This window comes from Leuciscus leuciscus (assembly GCF_965113295.1).
Source record: "Leuciscus leuciscus genome assembly, chromosome: 10".
NCBI lineage: Eukaryota > Metazoa > Chordata > Actinopteri > Cypriniformes > Leuciscidae > Leuciscus > Leuciscus leuciscus.
The window spans coordinates 27,260,198-27,287,898 of NC_138734.1; the positions used below are offsets into that span (position 1 = coordinate 27,260,198).

The 27,701-nt window shown below is 37.6% G+C and overlaps 2 protein-coding genes across 5 annotated transcripts; one reads left to right on the top strand and one right to left on the bottom strand.

Moving 5' to 3' along the window:
* The first annotated feature begins 129 nt into the window (after window positions 1-129).
* LOC309508243 (uncharacterized protein) lies at window positions 130-13,892 on the top strand. Of its 4 annotated transcripts, none has more exons than XM_082182765.1 (19): window positions 130-907; window positions 1,035-1,127; window positions 1,929-2,024; window positions 2,209-2,273; window positions 2,354-2,526; window positions 2,605-2,743; window positions 4,423-4,590; window positions 4,921-5,040; window positions 5,151-5,265; window positions 6,188-6,305; window positions 6,536-6,756; window positions 7,599-7,739; window positions 8,230-8,296; window positions 8,884-9,110; window positions 9,203-9,355; window positions 10,239-10,565; window positions 12,046-12,150; window positions 12,226-12,317; window positions 13,159-13,892. In XM_082182765.1, the coding sequence occupies exons 1-19, from the start codon at window positions 740-742 to the stop codon at window positions 13,229-13,231; spliced, it is 2,661 nt and encodes an 886-aa protein (XP_082038891.1). In that variant the 5' UTR covers window positions 130-739; the 3' UTR covers window positions 13,232-13,892. The 4 variants fall into 4 exon arrangements, with proteins under 4 accessions (XP_082038891.1, XP_082038889.1, XP_082038892.1 ...); XM_082182763.1 differs by having other exon boundaries at window positions 130-563; window positions 763-907; window positions 2,354-2,743; XM_082182766.1 differs by having other exon boundaries at window positions 1,019-1,127; window positions 2,354-2,743.
* dnaja2b (DnaJ heat shock protein family (Hsp40) member A2b) lies at window positions 13,274-27,397 on the bottom strand. Its single transcript, XM_082182769.1, has 9 exons — window positions 27,239-27,397; window positions 25,464-25,523; window positions 25,146-25,375; window positions 24,646-24,726; window positions 18,089-18,222; window positions 17,797-17,993; window positions 16,831-16,975; window positions 16,616-16,743; window positions 13,274-14,312 (listed from the first exon to the last, which is right to left on the bottom strand). Exons 1-9 carry the CDS (start codon window positions 27,314-27,316, stop codon window positions 14,124-14,126), a joined length of 1,242 nt encoding a protein of 413 aa, XP_082038895.1. The 5' UTR covers window positions 27,317-27,397; the 3' UTR covers window positions 13,274-14,123.
* Window positions 27,398-27,701: the final 304 nt, after the last annotated feature.

Genomic DNA, 27,701 nt, shown 5'->3' on the forward strand with positions numbered 1-27,701 from the left:
GTGTTTGTTCTTATTGCATATTTAAAATGGGTTACTCAAAATTACATTTAGTGAAAAACTGTTTTTTTCCACTACTTTATTTTATATTTGTACATAAATAGCGAGCCAATTTTGATTAATACGATTTAATTAAGATTTACTGTAGAAAACAAAAGATTATATAATTTTAATAAAAATTAACAAATGGGATATTTGCTCAACCAATACCATAAATATATTGTGGTCTTACAATGTTTGGTTGGTTGTCTTAATTTTCATCAAAATTCAATTTCTTCAACTTTGATATAAAACATACATGTCATTTTAATTCAATGTAAATCCTAAATGTTTCAATTTAACCAAATATTTAAAGTCTAAAATAAGTGCTATCTTAACATAAGGTTTACTGTAGGATTCGGCCAGGCTTTTTATATACTGTACCTGATTGGGTGTCATGATTTGTCTGAGGAAGAGTGCGGCCAGCACAAAGCTGCCACTGTAATCTGACCCTAAAGGTTTCCTCAGCAACAGACGTGACTTTGTTGTAATCGTGCATCATTCATGAAGATAAACTCATCGAACAAGTGAGACACTTTCTCTTTTCAAGTTGGAATTATATAAGGTAGAGCTACCTGTTATGTTTGTATTTTATATTTGCATTATGATGTACAGCAAGAACACATTTCATTATGTTGATTGTGCTTGTAGTGTGTATATTTATTTCGTTCAAAGACCTTTGTGGTGATGAAATTGAGCTTATATGAAATGCTTTGTCTTTTTTAGGATGGAAGAGTGCTTGCATTTGGTTTGTGAGACCATCGGTGTACATGAGGAGGATGAGGTCGGCATGGACGTCATCTGTTCCCTCTATAAGAGCGTCTTTCTCATCACCGCCAGCCTGGAGGAGACAAAGAGAGCCATTTCACAGGTGAACATTCGGAACACAGACATTCGGCTCAGAATCACATGAATGAGAGGAGCGAGACAGAAAAGAGAAGTAGAAAGAGAAAGAAATAAGAAAAGTTTAATGTGATATCAGAGTTTGATGTGTTCAGGTCAGAGGTCAGAGTGGAGGGTTGTCATGTTCAGCCAGAAGAGTTCTGCATGTTCTCCTAGTGATGGAGAAACAGCGGGAGAACAGAGAAGAGGTATTTTTTTATTTAATTCCTTCTATATTTTTCTAAAATACTCTGCTTTACTTTATTTTTCTTATTTCTAAAGTAAGATTATAAATGTATTGTAAGCAATAATATATATTTTTAAATATATATATATATATATACACGTTTATATATTATAAGTACGATTATATATATATATATATATATATATATATTAGAGCTGCACGATTAATCAGTAATATAGCATAATATATCTTATTCCTAAATGATAATGATTTGCCTTCGTCTATTAAACCTTTCACAAAACCACACCGGAAGCAAAACAATTTTTATTCTCAATTTATCCAGAATTGTGCAGCTCTAATATATATATATATATATATATACACACTCAATTTTAGAGGTACCAACTACCACTTCGACACTTCAAAAAGTTCATAAAGAGATCGTAAAACTAATCCATATGAATTGAGCGGTTTAGTCCAAATTTTCTGTAGAGACATGATCGCTTTATGATGAACAGGTTTAATTTAGGCTTGAATTGACTTTGAATTTGAATTGAATTTTTGGGTGAATTATCCCTTTAACGCTCTAAGAAAAGCCAGTAAAAATACTTGTTTTTTCACAGGTATTTTACGCATTGTGTTTTAGGGTTGTAGGAAATGTCCGCAAAAAAAATTCTGCCAGGACGTTATTCGTTTTTTCTAAGAGTGAACCCTTATCTTAGATATTTGCCTTTTTTGGGGGGTCTTTTGTGTGCCTGAATTTGAAAATCATGTAGGGTTAAATTGTGAATTAAAAGATGTGAACTGCTTATGATTTCTGTAGCTGTACTGGGAGCTCCAGATGTTGAAGGCTGGTAGAATCGATCATACTCACAAACAAAACACAAAATCAACAATCAACTTCATCTCTAAACAACTGGTAAAAAACGAGTTCATACAACTTCACTTTTAAAATTAAAATTGTATGTTTTCACTTATTTAGCTTTGCACTCTATTTTAGCTGGAATCATGATCATTCACTCATTTGTAAATCGCCTTGGAGAAAGGTGTCTGCTAAATATATGTGTACATACTTTGTGATATTCTATATTGTTTTCTTCTAGGAGCAAGATCCAGAGCAGTTTAGTATCTTGTGTCTTCGGAATAGGGCCAAGGGACTTTACACCAGGTCACTTTAAACACACACTCTTTAATTCATTTGCTTATACTCACAAATTTACCACATATTCTTCCTGCTTTCTGATCCAGACTTATTCTTGATGGTGTTTGGAGTGTCCTACCATCTCTTTCTCAGAGGAACGCTGGGAGCATGCGACCGGGCAGGATCTCTCCCAGCAGTGCCGACATCCTCCAACTCCTGTCCTACAAATATGACGTCATCAAAGAGCACCTGTACAGAGAGATGTTACAGGATGAGTATGGTACAAGATCAAATTCAGAGTACTCAAACACTCCCTTTCAAAGAATAGTTAAAGAGTATTTTTTGCACATAATTAAAGGTGTTGTTTGGTGGGACTCGATGTCAGCGTGGGATCAGACAGATTGCGTGTGTGAACTGGGAGCGTTTGTAGAGCAAGCTTTCAGACACAGAGACCTTCTCCAGATGTGTGGGCTGCCAGGGGCCCTCCGGTGCTACAGGTAATTAAAAGTTAATTTGTTGATTTTCTATTCTTCCATTATACACTCACCTAAAGGATTATTAGGAACACCTGTTCAATTTCTCATTAATGCAATTATCTAATCAACCAATCACATGGCAGTTGCTTCAATGCATTTAGGGGTGTGGTCCTGGTCAAGACAATCTCCTGAACTCCAAACTGAATGTCAGAATGGGAAAGAAAGGTGATTTTAATTTTGAGCGTGGCATGGTTGTTGGTGCCAGACGGGCCGGTCTGAGTATTTCACAATCTGCTCAGTTACTGGGATTTTCACGCACAACCATTTCTAGGGTTTACAAAGAAGGTTGTGAAAAGGGAAAAACATCCAGTATGCGGCAGTCCTGTGGGCGAAAATGCCTTGTTGATGCTAGAGGTCAGAGGAGAATGGGCCGACTGATTGAAGCTGATAGAAGAGCAACTTTGACTGAAATAACCACTCGTTACAACCGAGGTATGCAGCAAAGCATTTGTGAAGCCACAACACGCACAACCTTGAGGCGGATGGGCTACAACAGCAGAAGACCCCACCGGGTACCACTCATCTCCCTACAAATAGGAAAAAGAGGCTACAATTTGCACGAGCTCACCAAAATTGGACAGTTGAAGACTAGAAAAATGTTGCCTGGTCTGATGAGTCTCGATTTCTGTTGAGACATTCAGATGGTAGAGTCAGAATTTGGCGTAAACAGAATGAGAACATGGATCCATCATGCCTTGTTACCACTGTGCAGGCTGGTGGTGGTGGTGTAATGGTGTGGGGGATGTTTTCTTGGCACACTTTAGGCCCCTTAGTGCCAATTGGGCATCGTTTAAATGCCACGGCCTACCTGAGCATTGTTTCTGACCATGTCCATCCCTTTATGACCACCATGTACCCATCCTCTGATGGCTACTTCCAGCAGGATAATGCACCATGTCACAAAGCTCGAATCATTTCAAATTGGTTTCTTGAACATGACAATGAGTTCACTGTACTAAAATGGCCCCCACAGTCACCAGATCTCAACCCAATAGAGCATCTTTGGGATGTGGTGGAACGGGAGCTTCGTGCCCTGGATGTGCATCCCACAAATCTCCATCAACTGCAAGATGCTATCCTATCAATATGGGCCAATATTTCTAAAGAATGCTTTCAGCACCTTGTTGAATCAATGCCACGTAGAATTAAGGCAGTTCTGAAGGCGAAAGGGGGTCAAACACAGTATTAGTATGGTGTTCCTAATAATCCTTTAGGTGAGTGTATATTTGCCATTTAAACCCAAGTATAAAATTACATGGTAACACTTTATTTTAAGCCTAATGCATTATAAATGTATTCATAATGTACATTACAATGCACTATATCTTTTCATAAACAATTGTAACCAATGGTAAAATGCATTATAATGTTTGCAGATTCTTAATTACATCTTAAAGTTGTTGTTTGTCATGTTTATCAACGCATTATGATTTCTAATGGTGTGGCAATTAATATATAAGAATTATAATGAATTATAACTGTGGTTACAATTAGTTATGATATGATGCAGTGCATCATAAGGTGCATTACAAGGCATAATTAATGCATTAAAATACTTTTATAATGCATTATATATAAAGACTTTAAGTAAAGTCTCACCAAATACATTACTACTTAATTCTATTTGATGAATATGGTAGGAGCTGTGATTCTGTGGTCTTGCGAGGCTGTCCTGAGAGTGTTAAACCTAGAGATCAGGCTTGGTCATCCAAACCGAGGGAACAGGCTTGGTCCGCTGTCATCTTCCTGTTGGAGCTGGAGTCATATTATCAAGATGAGAAGGACGCAATCTGCACGCTCATGAACAGGTCATTCAATTGTGTTCATTGGTTGATGAATTCTAATAGATGTATGTGATTGGCTAACAGCATCAGTAGTTCGAATACACCAGACAGAATACACCATGGAAGAAGAAGGTTTAATGTTTCTGCCCACTATAGTGCCTCTACTGGCCACCTTGAGAATGCAACACAAATACAATGACAAGAAATTTGAGCATGCATAACTAGAAATGTTGACATTCACATACTGCCATAGTTAAGCATGACTTTTTAATGTCAATATCAATCTATTATATTAATGGTAATATCTATGCTAATGGTTGCGCAATGTTGTGATGTGATTTATTGCTCTTGCAGAGTGGGACAGGAAGCTCTGCGTGTAATATATCTCAGTTTGTGCGTCTCTGTGCGGAGAGCTGAGAGAGAAGAACAGTCCTACACAGCACTGCTGGTCGCCGGACAGCACTGGGACAGATGGTGAGCGTGTTAAATATGGGATTTAAAACATTGACTGTATGCTGACTCATACACAAATTTTTACTCCAAAGTGTGCAAGCTTGAATAAAAACTATCTCTGTGTGTCCCAGGCCTTATATGAGAGGCTCAGTCAGTCAGGAACTCTCTAGAATCTGGCTTCAGGAAAATGTGGATCCCACCGCTAAAAAACAGCAGGGCTGGAAAAAAGGAAATTGCGCACAGCAGGTACTGTAATACAAATCCTCCAAATTCCTGTTGATGAGTTTGAAAGTTACGTTGTGTTATATGTTCAAGTTGGAATAAAATTAACTTGTTGGGCAATTTTTCTTGTTCACTTACTGACAAAGACAGAAAGACTTTTTAAAAATATAAATAAAATATATTATCTTCATTTGCATTAAATGTGCAGTTGTTATTTAATCACCACCAAAAGTTTGAGGTCCATTTTTGGGGTACTATTTTTAATGTTTTTGAAAAAGTCTCGTATGCTTTAATGCAAGGCTGCATTTATTTGGTCAAACATACAGTAAAAACAGTAATATTGTGAAAATTATTATTACAATTTAAAATGATATATACAAATAAAGCTGAATTTTCAGTCTTCAGTGTCACATGATCTTTCAGAAATCATAAATATGCTGATTTGCTGCTCAAGAAACATTTCTTACTATTGTGAATGTTGAAAAAAAAGTTGAAAACAGGAATAGTTTTTGTAGAAACCATTTTACATTTTTCTTCTGGATTCTTTCAAAAGAACATTGAAACATTTTTTTAATTGAAATCTTTTGTGACATTATAAATGTCTTTACTGACACTTTTGATCAATTTAATTCTCTCTTTCCCCCAAAAAAAACACTGACCCCAAACTTTTGAACGACATTTTGTCATTTTTGTGCTCCCACAGAGAATGATGGAAAATTTTGGAAAAACATGGGAAAATAATTTGGTCTCTTCATAAATTATTTGGTCTCCTTATTTGGTATCAGCTTTATCAACAGTACTACTGCTAAATACATACATTCATGTATGATTATCTCAAAAATACATTCATTCAATTTCCAACATGACTTGAAGCCAGCAATATTTCTCTTATATGCTTGTGTTATGTGCAGTTTTATTGTAAGTTGTTTTTTTTCTTACCCATCAGGCTGTGCTGCAGTTTTTGGTTCTGTGTCAGGAGCAGGAAAGGAAACAATTGTTGGAGATCTTGCACAGGGTTTCCCTGAGCGACCTCCAGGGGCTCCGAAACATCCAGGAAAACAACAGTTAATCATCTACATATAAAAGCACAAATATCACTATTAAAGGGAAAGTTCCCCCCAAAATTATTATTAGTCATTATTTACTCACTCTCGTGTTGTTCCAAATCGTGATTTGCATTTAACTTTGGGGGGAACTAGCCATAATGACTAGTAATTTAGCATTATAAGCACATCAGCAGTAAAATATGCCTTCTCTGGTTTTCATTAAAAGTGTGTATATTTGTGTCTTTAAGATGTGGTCCATGGAAACGCAGAGGATCAGAGTTGTGTGTTGAGCCTGCAGCAGATTAAAGCTGCTCTACAGGAAACACATGGTTCTTATACTGGACCCTTCGCCCCAGGGTGTTCTCGGATAGATGTCTCATGGGTGGAATGTGCCATTCACTTGCTGACTAAGCTGACACAAGCACATGAAGATGAGGCCTGGACTGTTTTATACTCTCTGCCAGATTTGGTGAATCTCTCATGCTATGTTCTGAATAGCATCCTATCATTATTTCTGCAGTATTTAGTATGTATGCTTAGCACAGTCTGTGAAATTTCAGTATGCATGGAATACACCCACTATGTTTGCTAAAATGTGCAAATCCCAGGCATCACACAATGCAGTGCACTCAAATGGACAATTTGCAGTGTTCTAAATGAGATTTAAAGGGATAGTTCACTTTGAAATTAAATTTTGGTATGTTTTAGCTTACCTCAAGGGCATCCAAGATGTAGGTGTCTTTTTTTCCGCAGTAGTTTCAATTTTGATATTTTTAGGTCAAACCGTTCTTGTCTGTCAGTCATATAATGCAGGTCGATGGTCACTGTCTCAAAGAGCATGCACAGAGTCCAAATTAAAACAATTCCCCATCGTCCAAATTAAACAATTCCCCATCGTAAGTACACATTGATGGCCCAAGACATGAAACGAGCGGTTTGTGTGAGAAAACGAACAGTATTTATATCGTTTTTACCTCTTGAACACAGCCACGTCCAAGTGATCTGAGAGCGCGGGTGGGTATAGATATATACACTAGATGTCGCATTGGCTGTGAAACCGTAGCCAATGCGACATCTAGTGTATATATCTATACCCACTTGGACGTGGCTGTGTTCAAGAGGTAAATATAGAGGTAAAATATAAAAATTGAAACTACTGCGGAAAAAAAGACACCTACATCTTGGATGCCCTTGAGGTAAGCTAAAACATACCAAAATTTAATTTCAAAGTGAACTATCCCTTTAAACCACAATTTTTGATGTCTCAATTTTTTTAATAGCTTGTTTGATCCAGTCTCTTTCCTTTCTCAGGACCCCAAGGGTCTTTGGACTTTGCTTCACAAATATGAGAGTGAACTGCATGGACCAAGTTTCCACAACCTGCATGAAGTTTTGCAGTCACGTGTGCCAGCACACGCCAACAGAGGCACCAACACAGTGAACGCTGAAACCGTAATGACAAATGACTTCCACACTTAGACATCACCAATCACATATCATGCTTTCCTGATGCCAAAATCATCTATGCATTGCATCTAGAGCAAGGCCTCTTTTGCTTTTAACAGATGATACCTAGAACCTAAGCAATGTTCTGAAGAGCCTACACTTTATAGTGGAAAAGGGATCTTTAGATTTTTAAAATGTCCTTCACACTAAGAAAAATGGTTCTTCTAAGAACTGTTGACTGTACGCTTCTTAAGGGGCACTGCTGTGAAAACCCCCTTTTGAAACCTTTATTTTTAAGAACTTTTTTTGATATCCACAGAACCAGTACAACTCAAGAACCCTTTACTTTTAGAGATGGTTCTTGATACTTAGAATATTCTTTGCTCAACCTAAAGTACTTGAAGAAACCACTGAAGAACCTTCACTTGAAGAGATGAACTAGATTTTCAATTGAAGGGAATACAAGGTGAGTAACTGTTTCCTGTGTCTCTGTTAGGAGAGAGAGAGGACTGAACAGGAGCATGAAGAGCTGTCAGATGGTGAAAAACAAGAACTCTGCACTGGTAATTGACAAACACTCATATGCCACATCCTTAATAATGCCTTACAGATGAAGGGATACTTTAAACAGGGATACGAGAAAGTGTACACTAGCGTTCAAGATTTGGTCAAGAAGTCTCTTATGCTCACTAAGGCTACATTTATTTGATCAAATAATTATAAAAAATATTACTGAAATTGAAATAAGTGTTTTCTATTTGAATATATTTAAAATGTAATTTATTCCTGTGATGGCAGAGTCTTCAGTGTCACGTGATCCTTCAGAAATCATTCTAATATGCTGATTTGCTGCTCATGAAAAATGTTTCTTGTTATTATCAATGTTGAAAACAGTTGTGATGCTTAAGATTTTTGTGGAAACCATGTTTATGTTTTTTTTTTTTTTTTCAGGATTCTATGATGAATAGAAAGTTCAAAAGAGCAGCATTTATTTGAAATATAAATCTTTTGTGACATCATACATTTTTTTAATGTCACTTTTGATTAAAAAATCTTACTAACCCCCTTTTGATGGTAGTGTATAAATTAAAATGGCATTAACTTGTTGAGATACGGGCTAGGCATTTATTCTGTATTTCTGTGTTTGAAGGATGTGGCATGGTTTTAGATCCAGAAGATACTCCATATTTAGAGATTGTGTGTGTCAAAGACCCGAGAAATGAAGTGAGCATGATGGAGACGAGAGACGGAGAGAGAAAAAGAGAAGAAGGAGACATTAAGAGCAAAGGAGACCATGAGGAGATTTCAGTGGAGAAACAAAACTCTCTGATCACACTGGCCTGGAGCAAACCAACCCACGGAGAGAATCACATTCAGGTACTGTACATATGCAGAACACACATGCACTCTTTCTGTGTTAAATCACCTCAAACTGTTCGTTTATACATAGAAAGGTTTGATTTCTACAGGAAGTGACCTTGACTCAACAGAAAGAAGAGGCCGTCTCTATTACAGTGCAGGAGGATGGAGATAATAACACACAGTATGAAGAAACGCATTCAGAGAGTGAGAAAGGAGAGACACAGACACTGATCCAACAAGACCATTCAGGCTTCATCACAGTAAGAGTGTCACTTCAAATTACTTTTGACCCATAACGTGTTCCTCTGTGTCAGTAGCTGTATTACCTTTTGTATATATATGTAAAATTAGGAATAGATCTGGGTTCTCAGCCTTTTTTGTTTGTTAGATGTAAACCTGTGATATAACATATCTACTTGAAGTGCCCTAGATTGTAATAATGCACACAATTTTCAAAAGATATGAATATCACATCTTAACATTTTTGCAGGTTGATCCTTTGTGAAATATTTATATTAGTATTTTATTATTAAAATGTAATGAAACATTTTTAAGTATTTATTTAGTCTTTATCTAGTTGGTTAAGTTAATTTAAGTTTAGTTTAGTTTAGTTTAGTTTAGTGGTAACACTTTACAATAAAGTTCATTAGTTAACATCATTTAACTTAGTTCATTGTTAGTTCATGTTAGTTAATACATAAACTAATGTTAACTAATGAACCTTATTGTAAAGTGTTCCCAGTTTAGTTTTTTACACATATTGTAAAGTGTTCCCAGTTTAGTTTTTTACACATATTGTAAAGTGTTCCCAGTTTAGTGTTTTACACAATCTCAGAAACCCCCTAAAGGTCTCCCTAGGGTTTCTTAAAACTTAAAATTAACTTAAAAGTGAATGCATGTTGAAAATAATAATACTAATAACAATAATCATGTTCAATTTTATAGTGTATTTCTCAAACCCAAGAATTAAAGCTGGAACTGAAATAAAACAAACAAAATAAATAAATAGGCTACAGTCAATATCCAGTGTTTTTCTCAGAATGTTTTTCTATCACTTTGTCTTTGAAATCTGAAATCTCAAGGAATCTTTATTTCACAATAATCATACAACAAATATCACATGTATTTTATTTATTTTTTCAGGCTGGGCAGCAACAGGAGGATATAAGAGATGGAGAGTTCACACGGCAACCTCTCGGGGACACCCATCATCCCGTCTCTCCTTCACAGCTGCTACAAAACACTGACACGCCACGAGCAAGTGTCCATTTCCCAGACGCTGAACCCACGCAAACATTGGAGACCCATGAGATGGAGGTCTCACTTCAGGAGCAGAGGAACCAGGAGATCTGTGAGAGAGCGGGTGAGGAGCAGCAGTTACAGCGGGAGGCCACCATGCGCTGCCTTGTGGACATCCAGAGGAGAGCAGAGCGACGCTGGCAACGGGACAGGGACAGACAACTACTCAGAGTGAGCAAACTCATCTGTGCCATCTGCATAATAATATTGGAATGCTTCACAATATTTATGGAAGCTTATTTCTGCCACACAACAACAACAAAAATAATGCATTTGGTAAATTGTACTTGACATTAAAAGTTTACATGAGAAACTGATCACAAATGATGAGACATAGTCATAATACATAAAAAAGGTGAAATTATGACATAACATAATTATGAGATAGAAAAGTCAGAATTATGAGATACTATAGCCTGGCTAACGTCAGACCTCTTTCTCATTGAGACGTGGTTTACGAATGCCCAGAGCCGTTTATTGGGCGCTACGAATGTCTATCAAATGCACCTGTACGTACCTCATAGCCAATCGTTTCAATTATACCAGATGACGCATGTAGAGCGACAGAAATTTGACGAGGAAGAAGACAATGGCTGAAGAAGACTAAACTACTTAGAACACTATCTAAGGCTGCATCGAAAGGTAACATCGAAAGGTAACTTCGCGTCCATGTTGGATCCATAGATATAAACAAACTGCTTCGGTGTGTCGCATAGACGTCGTCATCGTCTTGCTGCTCCCTCCCCGTTCTGTGATTGGTCCTCTCGCTGAGGCGAAAATCTGGTCCATGGTGTCCAGGCTGCCTAGCAGCGTGAATAAAATTGCGCTGCGCTCAAGGCAACATGGGGAAACCCAGGCTAGAGATACTAAGTCATAGTTATGAGATAAAGTCAAAATTATGAAGTCATAATGAGGTTTAATTTTTTTTTTACAAAAAGTTGAAATGATGACAAAAAGTAATTTATGTCATAATTATGACTTTTTATTTGAATTTTGACTTGTCATTATTATTACTTTATCTTGTATTTTTGACTGGTCATAATATGTCATAATTTTGACTTTTTACCTCATAATTATGATTTAGCATCTCATAATCTAGTATTTTTCCCGTTTCACAGACAAGGCTTAAACCTAGTCCCTAAAATGCATGTTTGAATTGTTTTAATTGAAAGCAACTTGCACTGTCTGTCATATCTTAAAAAATGTCAGTGCCATTGTTTAGTCTCAAGATGCACACCAGTAATTTTTTAAGGCTTGTTTATAAAAGCTACTTAAATGTCCTAATTGAACTAAGGCCTAATCCTGGATTAATCTAAGCCCTGTCTGTCTGTGAAACAAGGCCTTTATGTCATAATTACGATTGACCAAAGAATGGCAGAAATTGGCTTCATTTAATATGTTTTATTTGTGGAATATTTAGTTAAAAAGGCCATTTCCTAGGCTTTTGGACCTTTTTTGAATTCATAACCCATTTCACTTTCATAATATGAAGTTTTTGGGTGAAACAGGATATTCACTGCCAAATGCGCACAGTAAGACCAGGAATGTAAATTAAATATGTAAACAGGGTCACTTTTGATTTCATGCTGACAATAAAGAGAAGTTTATAGTTGACTATTGAATTGCGAGTATATTGTTTTGATCTGTTGAGGTTCAAGAGCGACTGGCCATCGTCCAGAGTCGGAAGGCAGATGAAGATCTGTTGGGCCTGACGCAGGAAGACACACTCAGGCATCTGACCGACACACTACGACAGGTACACACAAATTCATGTGCATTCTTTCACACACCACTGTGTGGACATGATGTAAATGTTGATTGAATGTTCTAGGAGGATGAGCTACAACAGAAAACTTTAGTAAGAGAGAAACTCCAGCAGATGAGGAGAGAGCGCTCATGTATTCTCCAGACCAGACGAGAGAGGTAACGTATGCGCACACATGCTAGGCTAGCTCATTCTGACAGTGATCACTAGGTGTTTTATGTCATCTAAAGAACTAATTAAATAAAAATTCTTGTATCATTCACTCTTGTTCCTGATCTCCTAAGTCTTATAGACCACAATATGGAAGCCCATTTCCAACACATAAAAAATAATGCTTTGGTAAATCATAATTATGCCATTAAAATAGTTACATTGTAGCCTACTTCCTCAAATAAGTACTGAGTAATTTTAATTAACTATGTGTGCTTACTCTGGACTTATGGTAAGGGTTAGGGTTTGTTTACTTATAATTATGCATAATTTACTGTTAATACTATAGTAAGTACATGTAGTAACATGTAACTACTGTGCGCCACCTTAAAATAAAGTGTTGCAAAAAATTATAATATAAAAAGTCCAAATTATGACATACTAAGTAATATTTGTGATATGAAATGTCAAAATTATGACATAGAAAGTCATAATTATGACATAAGTCCAAAATTACGATATATGTATTCAAAGTTGAAAGTGATACTTTCAATGACTTTTGAAATGAGATAAAAAGCCATAATTATATGGAAGCTTGTTTCTGCCACAGAATAAAAAAAAAAATACAAAAGGTTCTGTGACTATTTTTCATGCAATTCAGATTTTTTCTCTCCTCAAAATTACTTTTTTTTTTTTTCTGTGTGGCTTCCACAAAACAGCCTATGGTGATTCAAAAAGAGCAGCATCAGAAATATGCTCGTTTTTTTCCGTTTGTGGAGAAAGAAAATCATGAGGTTCTCTCTAGCAGAAAATGAAAGTCGTACTAATCTATTTGTTTTGGTTTTATAGAAATACAGCTGGATTTAAAGAGCTTCTTGCGCCCACAGCTCAACGTATGACTGAAACCGAAGAAGGACACTAGTGCATACTCAAACCCATTTCCACAAACATACAGAACACACAATAAACATTCATCAACTTTATTGATGTAGGAGCACAAAAGTAACTGTTTAAACGATAGCAACTTTTGCTCAAGGTTCAAACACTTTCCTAATTGCCAATGATAAATGCCACCCCCTATAAGTTTATATTAGTGCTTACAATGCATGCACACACATTGGCTGTTGATCTTTTAAGAAGACTGTTGTGTTTCTTTGGCAAATAATAAATTGCATGACTCGTATAACTTTATCATAGACAGTGAGCACATTAAAAACACTTTTGGGTTTGGTTTGCTTTGTTTTGTATTCATCTCAGTGTGACGCCCACATGCATATTATCCTGTCCTGCCATTGAATAGAAACCAGCACTTCCTCTGAATTAATAGTACAAGATTACTGACAATGCCTGAATACCTTGACAATGCAAGTATATAATGAGACATGTTTGAACATTTTATTGAACTCCAGAAAACTGCACAATGCCTCAGTCTTTTAAAACAAACTTGTGCGTGCGTGTTAATTATAACTTAAACAACACAGTCTGCCTCCCCACAGACATTGCGTTTTATATATTCAGAGAGCATATATACTGTGAAAGTCTACAATGGAAATGAAAGTAGTGAATAAATTATTTTGCTTTGCCTCTAGTTATGCTTGTCTTTTCTTTTAAAACAGCGCATGAATGAATTTATTTGTAGGTTTGCATGTGAGATTGCAGTAAATAATGCAAGTGTAAGTGTGTGTCTATATGTACTGCAAGTGTGTGTGTGTTCGGTTCACTATATGATTAAACGTGGAGGGTGAGGATGAAATCTGTCCGACAAAAGGGAATCTAAACACTTCCCCAAACAAAACTCGCAAAGAATTGTGGGACTACTGGTGGGCGCACTGCACCCCCGGACCATGCAGACCCACTTCTTCGTCAGAGCTGTCGTTGTAAGCTTCACGGCGGTGACTGCCAGCTGATCCCTGACTGAGGTCAAAATCCTGCAGATCCACTTCCTCCGCATCCGCTGAGATGACAGGAACCTCTGTACGTGACGGCAACAGATCTTCCAACTCCTGTATGAACAGACACACATGACAGGGTTCTTGCAGGTTTCAGCAAGTCAAATTTAAGACCTTTTTAAGACATTTTAAGACCATAAAGTTTGAAATTTAAGACCTACATTTTTTTCTGCATTGCCAAAAAAAAAATTTCAAATCAAAGAATTCATTTTATTTCAATGTATTAAGTAATTGAAAAAACATTAATTTAATTTACAGATAAAACAATCACATTAGTAACCTTCCACACCCAACAACGTGTGTCAGAATCAGATATATATATATATTTTTTTTTTTTTATAGAAAATTGTACTATGCATATTATACTGTAAAAAACACATAATTAGTTGATTTTAGTTGATCATAGTTGATCATAACTAGAGATGAAATGGCATGAACATTTCATTTCAATGATTATAGTGACAAAAATGACCACGGTTATCACAGAATCCTGTTCAAAAAGTACTAATACTACACAATGTCGAAACCAGCAAATAACAAATAAAATTAGCATCAATATGCACTTTTTGTTTACATAAACATTAAAATAATACCATTAAAAATGATAGCCAGATTTTAAAAGTGTCTTGCAACATACTGACATGTACAAGTTCAAATAAAGTTTAGACAAAAAAGTTTTTTTATAAAAAGATAAACCTCACATATTTCAGACTTTAAATCATTTTTTATAAAAAGATAAATTACTGACATTATTTTACAATGCACTTTAGCTTATCTTTTATTATTAATAGTAAAATTCGGTCGGATTTTCCCGTGGCGTCTGTCGTTGCTATGCAACCATGCACTGTGCTCTCCACAATGACAAAGAAGTTTTAGTGGCTAATGGATTTCCACCGGCGAGAAACGCTTGCTGTAGCTCTGCTTCAAGATTTATTTACGGAGAAGAGAAAAACACCCGTAGTGTTTGGGTGCACCCGCATCCTTCCAGTTGAGTGAGCTTTCAATGTTGTTACGGAAAGGGGCGAAGCTGATTGGTTGGTTCTTGTCACATGACCTGCGTTTGCGGCATTCTGAAGAGTTGAGATTTTTTTTTATCTCGCTGCGCCTGGAAAAAAACGAGTGCGTCGCTTCAATTATGAGCGCGCGCGCGCCTACATTTGAACGAACTTGAGCGCGCAAAAGATGCGATATGTGAACGGCCTGTTGGCGAGACCTTTTTTAGACCTGACTAAATGAAATTTAAGACCACGGATGAAAATCTGCCCGTTTTTAAGACATTTTAAGGCCTTAAATTTAAAGTTCAGAATTTTTTACTTTTTAAGACTTTTTAAGACCCCGCGGGAACTCTGCATGAAATAAGGTACATCAGTGAGTGGACCTGACAAGATGGAGCTATTTGTCTTCAGTCAAAGTCTGCAAGACCTAGTAAGATACTTTAGAACGCATTTTAAAGGCCCACTGAAGTGCCTTTGAACGCGCAGCTTTGTATGATGTGTTGATGTAATTCCACTGAAACAGGAAGCTAAGGCGGGACATATTAAATGGCTCCTCCCCTTTTTCAAATAGTCAATAGCGTTTGGTTTACCTCACAGACTACAAGTCGTACTTGACAGCACCGTGGAAGCAAATCCGAGCACTGATGATATGTTGGTAGAGGTAGTAGAGGTATGAATAAATTCTAGCCATTTCATTCTTGACCAACGTACAGTTGGAAAACGGAATAAAACTTGAGCGTTTGAGCAACCGAAAACAAATCTCCAACCCATATTGCTCCGTGACATGTCAAAGGTCGCTTTGGCCAGGTGCTTTACATTCTAGTGAGCATTTGATTGGACAGAAGATTTGATGAGAAACTGAAGTCAGCGGTGATGTCATAAAAATCTGCGATCCATTTTACCAGAAGTGAGAGACTAAGTTTTGAATGCTTATATCTCCTAAATGCGAATTTTGTCATTATTTTGGAACACATCAGCTTATTCATAACCTTAAGGCTAGCATATTAATTAAAGCAAAAAAAAACTTACATTTTGATTTCATAGGCACGCTTCAGATGCAAAGACTGTTCTAAAAGGACTATTAAGATAAAAACTAAAAAATGTACCTAATATGTGTGTACTTTTGAAAACCAGTGTTATTTATTTACTATTATAGTATTTAATTAATATTTTGATTTATTTTATTTTCATATTTTCAGTGTAATTGTGTTATTTCATTTAAAATTTTCTTTTTACGCTCAAGTTGAATTTTGATTGATTTATTTATTATTTGTATTTTATTTTATTTCAGCTTTATTTCAATAAATTATTATTTTTTTTAAATAGTTTTAGTCAACATCATCAACATTGCTGGAAACTCACCGTTAGTTTCTCTGTGCTGATCCAGCCGTTCTCAGGAAACTGCACGTCAAACTTGATGAACAGATCTCCTTTCTCAAACGGGTTTCTGTACTGAGGCATTCCTTCCCCCCGGACGACCCTTATAGAACCTGACAAAGGACACAAGGACAATTCCTAGAAAATATTCTATAAAAACAAGAACAAAACATTGACCCCCCAAAAAAACCTGTGCTCACCTGGCTCTATGACTTTGCCAGGGGGATATTTGATGACGAGATGCCGTCCATCAAGGTGCGTGAGCATGAACTGAAATCCACAGAGCGCCTCCACCAGGCCAATCTTGTGGCAAATGTGCAGATCGTTTCCATCACGACGGAACTCCTGCATACAAAGACGTCATACTGAAGGTTTTGTTCTTTAAAAGTAGTGGAAAATGCAATTACTTCAATTTTAATGTTATATTTCTATAATGTAAATATTCTCATTCTGCAAAACAGCACATCCTAATAGCCAGAAAGTGATTCAATGCTACTTGCTGCATTTCTTCAGTATACTTATGCATACACTTAAATTAAACAATGTGTACAATCATTTATCAAAACAATATTCATGCTTCAACATCAAATTTAAGTTGAAATTAATCCTAACCAAAATTTGAAATCATGTATGCAGCACAAGTAACGTTTTTTATGAGCAGTCATTTTATCAGGGTACTGAAAAAATAATAAATCTAAATATTTAAATTTTATAAATGTTATTTAGTAATTCTCAGCCTGTTGTTTGGTAACTTTATTTATGACTTTTATTGTAACCTACTGTCTATATATAACCTACAGAATACATTCATAGACTTCAGTGTGCACATTTATCTAAGGAAGAGCATTGAAAAAGTAGTGTAATTACTGTAACCATTAGCCGATAATCCAAATAGTTTTTATTCATCCATCTCTGACATTATGTATATAGTTATTTTTTTTTAATTATTATTATTCTTTATTTATGTGTATCTGTTTCTCTTGTGTATATCCGTTTTATATTTGTTTTCAGTTATGTCCTCCACACTGAATTCACTCAATGAAAATTGGTCAGTGTTAATGCTGGTAACTTTGTTCGTAAGAAAAGCACAAAGTATTGGTCAAATTTTTTTTTTGTTATTTAGGGTCCAACTATTATCTCTTTTCTGCTCTTTGTGTGTGTTTTACCTCATGATCTTTCTCCTGCATCACCAGTATAATGTCTCCAGGCTCTGTGTTGGGCGACTGGTCCGCCTCTCCGGTGAATGTGATCTTCTGTCCATGTTTCATTCCTTTATCCACGTGCACCTCCAAGACCTTCACCTCTTTACTCACCTTACGGCCGTCACACTCTTTACAGCGGTCTTTCTCATGGATCACCTCCCCTACAAACACAACCAAGTTAAAATGTTGAATTTAGAGACCATCACTAATCATGTTCACTACATAAAAACAATGAAAAGTAGTACTGAATTCTCACCCTCTCCATTGCAGTCAGTGCACACAGACTGCATCTGCTGTACCATGCCAGGAGCCAACTGTCTGATCATAATCCGCATGCCACGGCCCCTACACGTGGCACACTTCTGCACGGCCCCTGTTTTACCCCCTTGACTGATGAAGAAGAAGAAGAGTTAAGGGGGGTATAGCGGCTACTCACGCCAATGATAAAACCGCTGAGAGACTAAGACAGGGACTTTATGCACTTGTAACGCAAAAATAAAACATCGGTGGAGAAAAATAACTTTTACTAACTTTTCTTTATTGCACAGACTGATGTTTCCTGATGGTACAAAGTTTTGTGTTTAACAAAGAATACATCGTCCCTGCTCACCCCCTCTCCATCTCAATCAGTGAACATGTGACTAATATTCACATTCCTACGTAATCCTGTAACCCCCCACCATGATCACGTGACAATCAAAAACATGAACTCTTTCATGTCTACTACATTCCAGCCCCTAATTATTATCAAATAATGATTCCATTTTCATTAGAGACATGAATTTTTCTAATTAATGCATTAACAACATCATATAATGTCCATTTCTTCCAAAAAAGGAAAAATCTTGAAAAAAGTCAAGCCAAAAAAAGTGTTCATACTCATACTCAGAGTATTCTTTCCAGTTAATCTCTGTCAAGCTCCATAGGCCAATGTCAAAATCAAAAAATGTCAGGAAGTTATCCATATTCTGCTTCTTGTAGAAGACAGACCTTGGTTATCGGCCTGTCCAGACAGCTGCTTTAGTCTTAATTTGCACATGACGCACAAATCCTTTTCTGTCTGGAAAAGTTTGAATTATGCGTCCCATAAGCCAAGAGTTTTGAGGTGCTGTGTTATCCACTATAAGCACTATGTCTCCTGATTTAAAGTTGCGTTTGACTCTTGACCATTTCTGACGTTCTTGAAGCTGCGGTAAGTAATCCTGAACCCATCTCTTCCAGAACAAATCTGACATGTACTGGGCTTGTTTCCATCATTTACGAGCATAAACATCATCCTTTTGAATTCTCCTGGTGGTAAAGATGGTGAAGTCCTCAAAAGCAACAGGTGGTTTGGTATTAATGCTTCCAAGTCACTGGAGTCTGTGGATGCTAAGGTAATTGGACGACCATTAATAATAGCTTCCACTTCACAAAGGCCGGTGTGTAGGCCTTCATCTAGATTCTACACCTTTAAGGTAGAATTCAGAACTTTCTGCACAGATCTAATTAATCTCTCCCAGGCCCCTCCATAATGTGATCCAGTTGGGGGGTTAAGCGTCCATATAATTAATTTCTGAAGAAGGACATCATTAATTTCACACCGATTCCATTCCTTTATGGCAACTCTTAGCTCACGTTCTGCTCCAACAAAGTTCTTTCCATTATCAGATCGAAGTTCCTTGACTTGTCCACGTCTTGCAGTGAAACGTCGCAGTGCATTTATGAAAGAATCTGTGTCTGATAAGGGTGCCACTTCAATATATATGGCTCGTATGGCTAAACAGGTGAAAATTACTCCATACCTTATCACAATGCTTCTTCTGCACTTTACCTCAAAAGGTCCAAAATAATCTACCTCAACATGGGTAAATGGAGGTTCATTCGGAGTGACTCTTTCTGATGGTAAATCTGGTAAATCCTGGAAGTGAATTCAATCTTCGACATATGATGCATTGGGACAATACTCTTTTGCTGTACTTACACCAGTAATCCAATACTTCTGTCGTAATTTGGACAATATGATTATGACCAGCATGTCCTACCTCCTTGTGTATGTGTCTCAGGAGGATATCCGAGATGTGAGAGTTCTTGGCCAAAATGACAGGATGTTTGGATTCTTCAGGTATTGATGCCCCACTCAATCGTCCACCAACCCTCAAAACATATTCAAGAACAGGGCAAAGTCCCTGAATGTGGCTCAGTTGTCTCAGGCAAGTCTCAGTTGTTTCCTCTTCGGACTAAAAGACAAGAGCAGATTCTTAAATTTCTAAATCCAAGCCAATACTTTCTTTAAACGGAACCAAGAAGAAAGGTGATGAATTAAACGTGAAAGCACATCAGCCTCTTCTTTGAGCTGTACAAAGTTAACCTCAATGCTTTTCATGACCTCATGGTCATCCACTTCAAGTTTCTCAAGTTCATTGAGATTAGCAGGCCACTTACTTTCATGAAGAAGAAGAAAGGCAGAACCTGATGTCCATGTCTGGTTCTTAAGAAACACGTTGACAGTTGATCCTCTGGAAGCAACATCAGCTGGATTGCTTGCTGTGTCTACATATCTCCACTGTGAAGATTGAGAGGCCTTGAGGATTTCTGTCACTCGATTGGCTACAAATATTTGAAATCGTGAGGTCTCATTCTTGATGTATTTGAGAACAGAAGCACTATCCGTCCAAAAGACGGAATCTTGAAGCTGCAGTTCTTTCTTCCATAACACATCCATTCGGCTTGCCATGGTAGCAGCAATGAGCTCCACACGAGGGATGGTAACAGACATATGATGCAGTAGATTGGTGCTACTCTTGATTTTCCGATGATAAAAGCATAATGTACTTGAGAATGCATGTTGTGTAAAAGCAAGTATGTCACAGTTCCATATCCATCCTGGCTCGCATCAGAAAAATGATGCAACTGTGCATTTGTGATGTCACCAAAGTTGGGAGGTTTTAAACATCTGGCAAGCAGAAAACTTTCCAGATGGTGAAGTTCTTGCAGCCATGTGGTCCATTTTTTAACAACCAATTCAGGCAAGACATCATCCCATCCTGAATCTCCTTTGCAGATATCTTGCAAGATTTTTTTAGCAGGCAACACTACAGGACTCACAATTCCCAATGGATCATAGATGGAACTAATCATGGATAGGATTCCTCTTCTGGTCAGAGGTCTGTCTTTGATTACAATCTTGAACTTAAATACGTCAGACTGAATGCACCACTGCACTCCCAACACTCTCTCAACTGATGGAGAATCCCAATCCATGCTCAAGTCTTTCACTGTCTTTGCTCTTTGATCCTCCGGTATTACGTCTAGCACTTGACACCTGTTGCTCATCCATTTTGTGAGCCTAAATCCACCTTTGGCGCATATGGATACAAGCTCCTGGTACAAGGTTATCGCTTGTTCAACTGAAGTGACTGAAACCAAACAATCATCAACATAAAGAGAATGTAACATTTTATCCACTGTATCCCTGTTGAACTGCTCTTTATGATCTTGTGCACATTTCCTAAGTGAAAGTTTGCGGCGTACCCACATCCTAAAGTCAACTGGATCTTGACTTAAGTCCCCTTCGGGCCACCAGAGAAACCTTAACAAATCAACATCATCAGCTGGTACTCTTACTCAAATGGAACATTGATTCTACATCTGCCATGATCACCACTGGTTCTTTTCTGAATCTTATCATCACTCCAATGAGTGAACTGGTTAAGGTCTGGTCCTTGCAAGAGTTGAGCATTAAGTGATGTTCGCTGAAAACTTGCTCCACAATCAAATCCCACACAGATTTTTTTCTTAGTGGGATGGTAGACACCATGATGTGGGATGTACCAGATCTTTCCATCACTACGCGTCATATCCTCTGCTGGTACTTGCTCTACATAACCTTTGGAGACCATATCCTTCATAAAGGCTTTACAGTCAGCAAAACATTCTCCTCTTTAGATGCAAAGCACATTGTTCCACAATTTTACAATTGTTTGGCATTTGAACTCTCTTTCTCAGAGGTAATAATTAATTCATTACATTTATATATAGCGCTTTTCTCTGCACTCAAAGCGCTTTACATAGAAGGGGGGAATCTCCTCAACCACCACCAATGTGCAGCATCCACTTGGATGATGCGACGGCAGCCATATTGCGCCAGAACGCCCACCACACACCAGCTTACTGTGGAGAGGAGACAGTGATGAAGCCAATCAGTATATGGGGATGATTAGGAGGCCATGATGGACAGAGGCCACTGGGCAAATTTAGCCAGGATGCCGGGGTTATACCCCTACTCTTTCGAAAGACATCCTGGGATTTTTAATGACCACAGAGAGTCAGGACCTCGGTTTTACGTCTCATCCGAAGGACGGTGCTCTTTGACAGTATAGTGTCCCCATCACTATACTGGGGCGTTAGGACCCACACAGACCACAGGGTGAGCACCCCCTGCTGGCCTCACTAACACCTCTTCCAGCAGCAACCTGGTTTTTCTCAGGAGGTCTCCCATCCAGGTACTAACCAGGCTCAGCCCTGCTTAGCTTCAGTAGGCAACCGGTCTTGGGCTACAGGGTGACATGGCTGCTGGCCATCTGTAAACCAATCTCATAATGCCCATCAACAAGTTTGACAGAATGTGTCACCATTTCCATGAATTTTTTATATTCTTTTGAATAGCCAGTTTGTTCATCTTGGCTACATTCTGGGAAGTCCATTTTAAACTGCTGTTGCCATATGTCTTCCAAATTCACAACTGAAATTCTGTTGACGGTGACTTCTGGCTGAGCACAATCCATTTTGTTCTCACTGTCTCCAGTGAGTGGGCCATTCACAGTCCATCCCAAAATTTTGCAAATGGTCCATCATTTACGCTGCGGATTATCTCCAATGGTTCAAATGCTTTAGGAACATTTGTCCCTATCAGCAGCTCAATCCCTGCCTAAATCTCAGGTAAATGAACACTCTTTAAATGGGACCATCTTCGAAGATCTCTTACTCTAGGTATATTCCCTTTATGAACAGGCATACTTTCCTGTGTATAGACTCGATGTAATTCACAAAAGTTGTGGTCATTCAAGCCAGCTACCTCCAGTTCAGATAGAACATGACTACTTACAAACTTTTCTTGCACCACAGTTTGACACTAGATACTAAGACATCATCCACTGCCATTTTTTATTTCTTCTCAGTTATATCGTATATATACTCTTACTTTGGGAAAGATATGGAGCAAAGTGGGATGTCTAAGACCACAAACATCACAACAAAGACGTTTTTTTTGCACTCTTTGCTGATGTGCCCAATACACAAACACCCAAAACAAATTCCACTTTCTCTCAAGAAGCCAATCTTCTCTTTGTGGGATTGTTTTCTCACCTGAGGACACATACACAATGTGTGTGCACCTCTACAGCAGAAACATTCTTTCCTATCAAATCCAACCTTTTTCTTTGTTGTATTTTCGGATGCACTTTCTTTGCTTGCAGCGACCACCGTGGTAGCAGAGCTGGTTCCTTTTATTCCAGATCGAAGTTGTGGTTTCTCTTCACATCTTTATTAGTTGCTACAGGAACATCCTGTATGTTTCCAAATACCGGGTCTGTTACAACTTTGACTCGATGTTCTAAAAAGTGAACAATATCAATGATGGAAACTCTGCATTTGTGTCTTTCTTGTAGTTCACAAGCCTCTGTTCTCCATTTATCCCGGAGTCTGTTAGGCAATTTCTTTATAATTATCATCATATTGGCAGGCATGTCCAAATCATACATATATTGCTTTTCCTCCATGACATTACCACAGCCTCTAAGAAAAAGACTGTTTTCTTGCAAAGCATTCACATCTTCAGCTTTAATTTGAGGCCATGAAAAAGCTTTATTCATATAAGCAGATGCAACTTTCTGTTCATTGCCAAAATGTTCCTGCAACAAAGTTTTGGCTGTAATGTATCCCCTTTGTGGATCATTAATGCTGCCAACTCAGCCTCTGCTGTAAGACGTACAGAATCGTGGCATGAGGGTATTGTAACACCCCTACTAAGCATGGTTGTGTTTCCCGTAGAATGACTTAACTCACTGCTTGACTACCATAGTATGATGCATCATTGAACAAATCAACCAGCTAGTCACAACTGTTTCCCGAAACCGCACTGTCGCAAAATTGTCGTTCAAACACATTGGTTAATGATGTCACGCAGTTAGTGGAGTAAAAACTTATTTTAATGAATCGAATTAATGCTAGATTTTTTAACTATAAATGATGGACATGGCATCTGAGGACCAATTCCCATTTTTCTGTTATTTTGCTTTATTTTCAGATTCAATCTAGGCTCATTCTTACGTACTAGAGCACATATGCACTTCAAAAAACAGCGCTTTAAATCTCTTGACAAACTAAAAGATGTAAATGACATTTGCATGTATTCAAAATAAAAGATATGATTGTACTGAATGTCTGCTTGCTTATTTTGCTCAAGATAAGGACTTAAGTCCACACGTCATACAAACTAGAAATTATGCTGTCATTCCAACCACACATCTTTGCGATGCTGTTTGTGAATGTTCATTGGAACTATTGTTTTGGGAAACACTGACTTGTTGAACTATGCTAATAACTACGGAACTTGCGGCCATAGTTGGCTAACGATGCTTTCGGCAAACGCACCCCAGAAAGTTACTGACAGACTCAGAAGAGAGGTGCAGCTGCAATGTGAAAAATAATTTGTTTTTTTAACATTCAAGCATGAAAACCTATTCTAGTAGACACCAAAAACAAATACATAGGTCCTCTTTCATTTTTATAATCCTTAAAGATGTTGCATAAAATCCAGTTTAAAACACTTACCCACTGCATGCACTGCAGAGTACGTTCTTGCTTAGCTGTAGTTTGGTTGTTTTTCCATTGTACAGATCTTCCAAAGACACTCTATTAGGTATTAAAAAAAAAAAAGTGTTTCAAAATTTAAAGAACTTTTCTTTTATTACATTTTAAATTATAACTCACCACTTGGGGATATTTTGGGGATATTTAATTTAATTTTATCAATCAATAAATTCCTCTTGAAACAAACTTTGTTGTATTATTTTAATTTAATACTGTGAAGCTGCTTTGATACAATCTGTATTGTGAAAAGCGCTATACAAATATACTTGACTTGACTTTTCTTTGGAATAATGTGCACAGATAAATCATGCACAATAACATTTAAAAAATCAATTTTGATTTCATGCTGACTTAAAAATAGGTCATGCAGAGAATAATTTGCCATTTTTAACTACTTTATTTTTCGACTTCTCAGGTTCTCCAGAAAAAAAAGCAGAGGTTTTGTTTTCATATTCACTCACTTCAGTGGATGTATCATGTCCTCTCCTCTCCGTCGGCCACCGTTCCGGTTCCTGGTGCTCTGGCCGCCCATAAAGCCGAACAGACCTCCACCAAAGATGTGAGAGAAGATGTCCTCCATTCCGGCTCCACCACCGCCACCCTCACGCAAGCCCTGTTCTCCATACCGGTCATACAAGTCCTTCTTCTCCGGGTTAGTAAGTACCTCATATGCAAAACTAATCTCCTTAAACTAACACAAATATATTGAATTAACAAAAAGGTCAAATTATTATTATTTCATTAATGGCTTTCAGAACTTCCATAGAATAAGAACTCACCTTGTCACCTGCATTGGGGTTTTTATCAGGGTGGTACTCTTTTGCTAGTTTCCGGTATGCCTGAAAATCACAAAACCTCACTAATTAGTGTTGATGTACTAAATAGTCTAAGGACTAAATAGTCTCTCAATTAATCTGAGGCCATGAAACAACATGTAAATAGTTAAGAATAATCATAAACTATTTTCTAATCAGCCTTACTATGTATGTACTATGTCACACTGCATAATATTTCATCAACATCCTTTACAATTGGCAATCGATCTGTTATTATTTAAGGAACCCAAAATTATTATTTTTTAGTTGACCCAAAAATAAAAATGATGTCATTAATAAGGCAACTCACCCTCATGTTGTTCCAAACCCGGAAGACTTTCGATCATCTTCGGAACACAAATGAAGATCTTTTTGATGAAATCTGAGAGCTTTCTGTCCCTCCATTGACAGCTACGCAACTACCAATTTGATGCTTCAAAAAGTTCATAAAGAGATCATAAAACGAATCCATATGAATTGACAGTTTAGTCCTACATTTTCTGAAGAGACATGATTGCTTTAAATGATGAATAGATTGAATTTAGGCTTTTATTCACATATAAACATTCATCATCTCGTACATCAGTTGGGGTAAACGGAAGCCCAAGCATGTTTGCTTGACGTGCGAGAACCAATGAGGTTCATTCTCGTGTGTTTGAGCTTCCACAAGAGGTTTGTTCTCGCGTGTCAAGCAGGTTCGGTTGAGCTTTTGTTTATGTTCGCTGATCATGTTTATATGTGAATAAAAGACTAAATTAAATCAGTTCATTAGTCTCTTCAGAAAATGTTTACTAAACCACTCAATTCATATGGATTCGTTTTACGATGGAGGGACAGAAAGCTCTCAGATTTCATCAAAAAGATCTTCATTTGTGTTCCAAAGTTGGAACAACTTGAGGGCAATTAATGAGAGAATTTGGTTGAACTAACCCTTTAAACTGATGCTATTTGTCATTGAAAAGCCATTGAAAAATCTTGTGCGGAGGTGAAGATCCCAATTTCCTCCACATTTGACAGTTCAAAACAAGCTGATTTCAAAACCATGCATGAACAGGACTATTTTGCACTACGCACATTCCATGGATTGTGCATGTTCTTGGACCTAGTGACTTTGAATTCACATTACTAGTTATTTCATGCATCTACTGTGTCATAAATCCACATATCTGGCCTTATTTTTGGTCTTGCTGTGTTCTCTGAAATCCTTTGTGGACACAATCAAACAACAACAAAAAGCCAGCATAACACGCAGGCAACTTAGGGATCAAGGCCAGAGCCCGTTCACCTTCTAACAAAGGACTGAAAACAAACATGACGATTCATATTTTAAAAATACCTAAAACAAGGCATTCACGTTGCATTAACCATCTCGAACTCATTGCATATCAGATACCAGCTCAGGTTCGACACAGCAGCTGGTAAGCTAAGCATCTCCTTCCACTGTAAAGCTTTTGAACTGCAAGAAGCACCATCATCTGTCTGCAGCACCTGGCTGATGCTCACACAGCATAAGGACACTTACAGCAATACACATAGTAAACAAACCATATATTTGAACGTATATATTTCAAACCCTTCCCCAAATTATTTCCAGATCCCCAAAAAAAGGCCACACTGGACGATCTCAACAACCTGCAAAACACACCAGTGGCTGCTCCCCCAACATGCAGCATCCCACGTCACGCGCATCTTTGGTTTTGTTATTGTACTATGTGTGGGGCGGAAAGGTCTGGCTCTACCTTTTTAAGCTCGTTTTCGGTGGCTGACGGAGATACTCCGAGGATGTCGTAGAGTTTAGTGTCTACGACGTTCGCCATGTCTGCAGACCAGAGCAGCAGCTGCGCGAGGAGGAGCGGAGAGAGAGAAAAGCCGGCTGCGAGACGTCACGTGCGCGCCGCCGCGTCAATGACTCCAGCTCGTGCATGAGCACAGTGCGCGCGCTCGCTTGCTCTCCTGCGCCACAGTGTGACTGATAAACAATCTGTTTATTTTACTACGATCTATTCTATATTTCATTTATTTGTGTTATTTGCTTTTATAGTGTCATATTATGCCTCTCCCTAAAACCTCAAATAAAGTATTGATTAGACATCTGTACTGCATGCTCTAGCATCTGTTTTTAAATGTCTATTTTGTCTTTAGAATATCATCAATTCAATAATTAATTACTAATAAAAAATCCTATTTGTGCTAATATTTTAA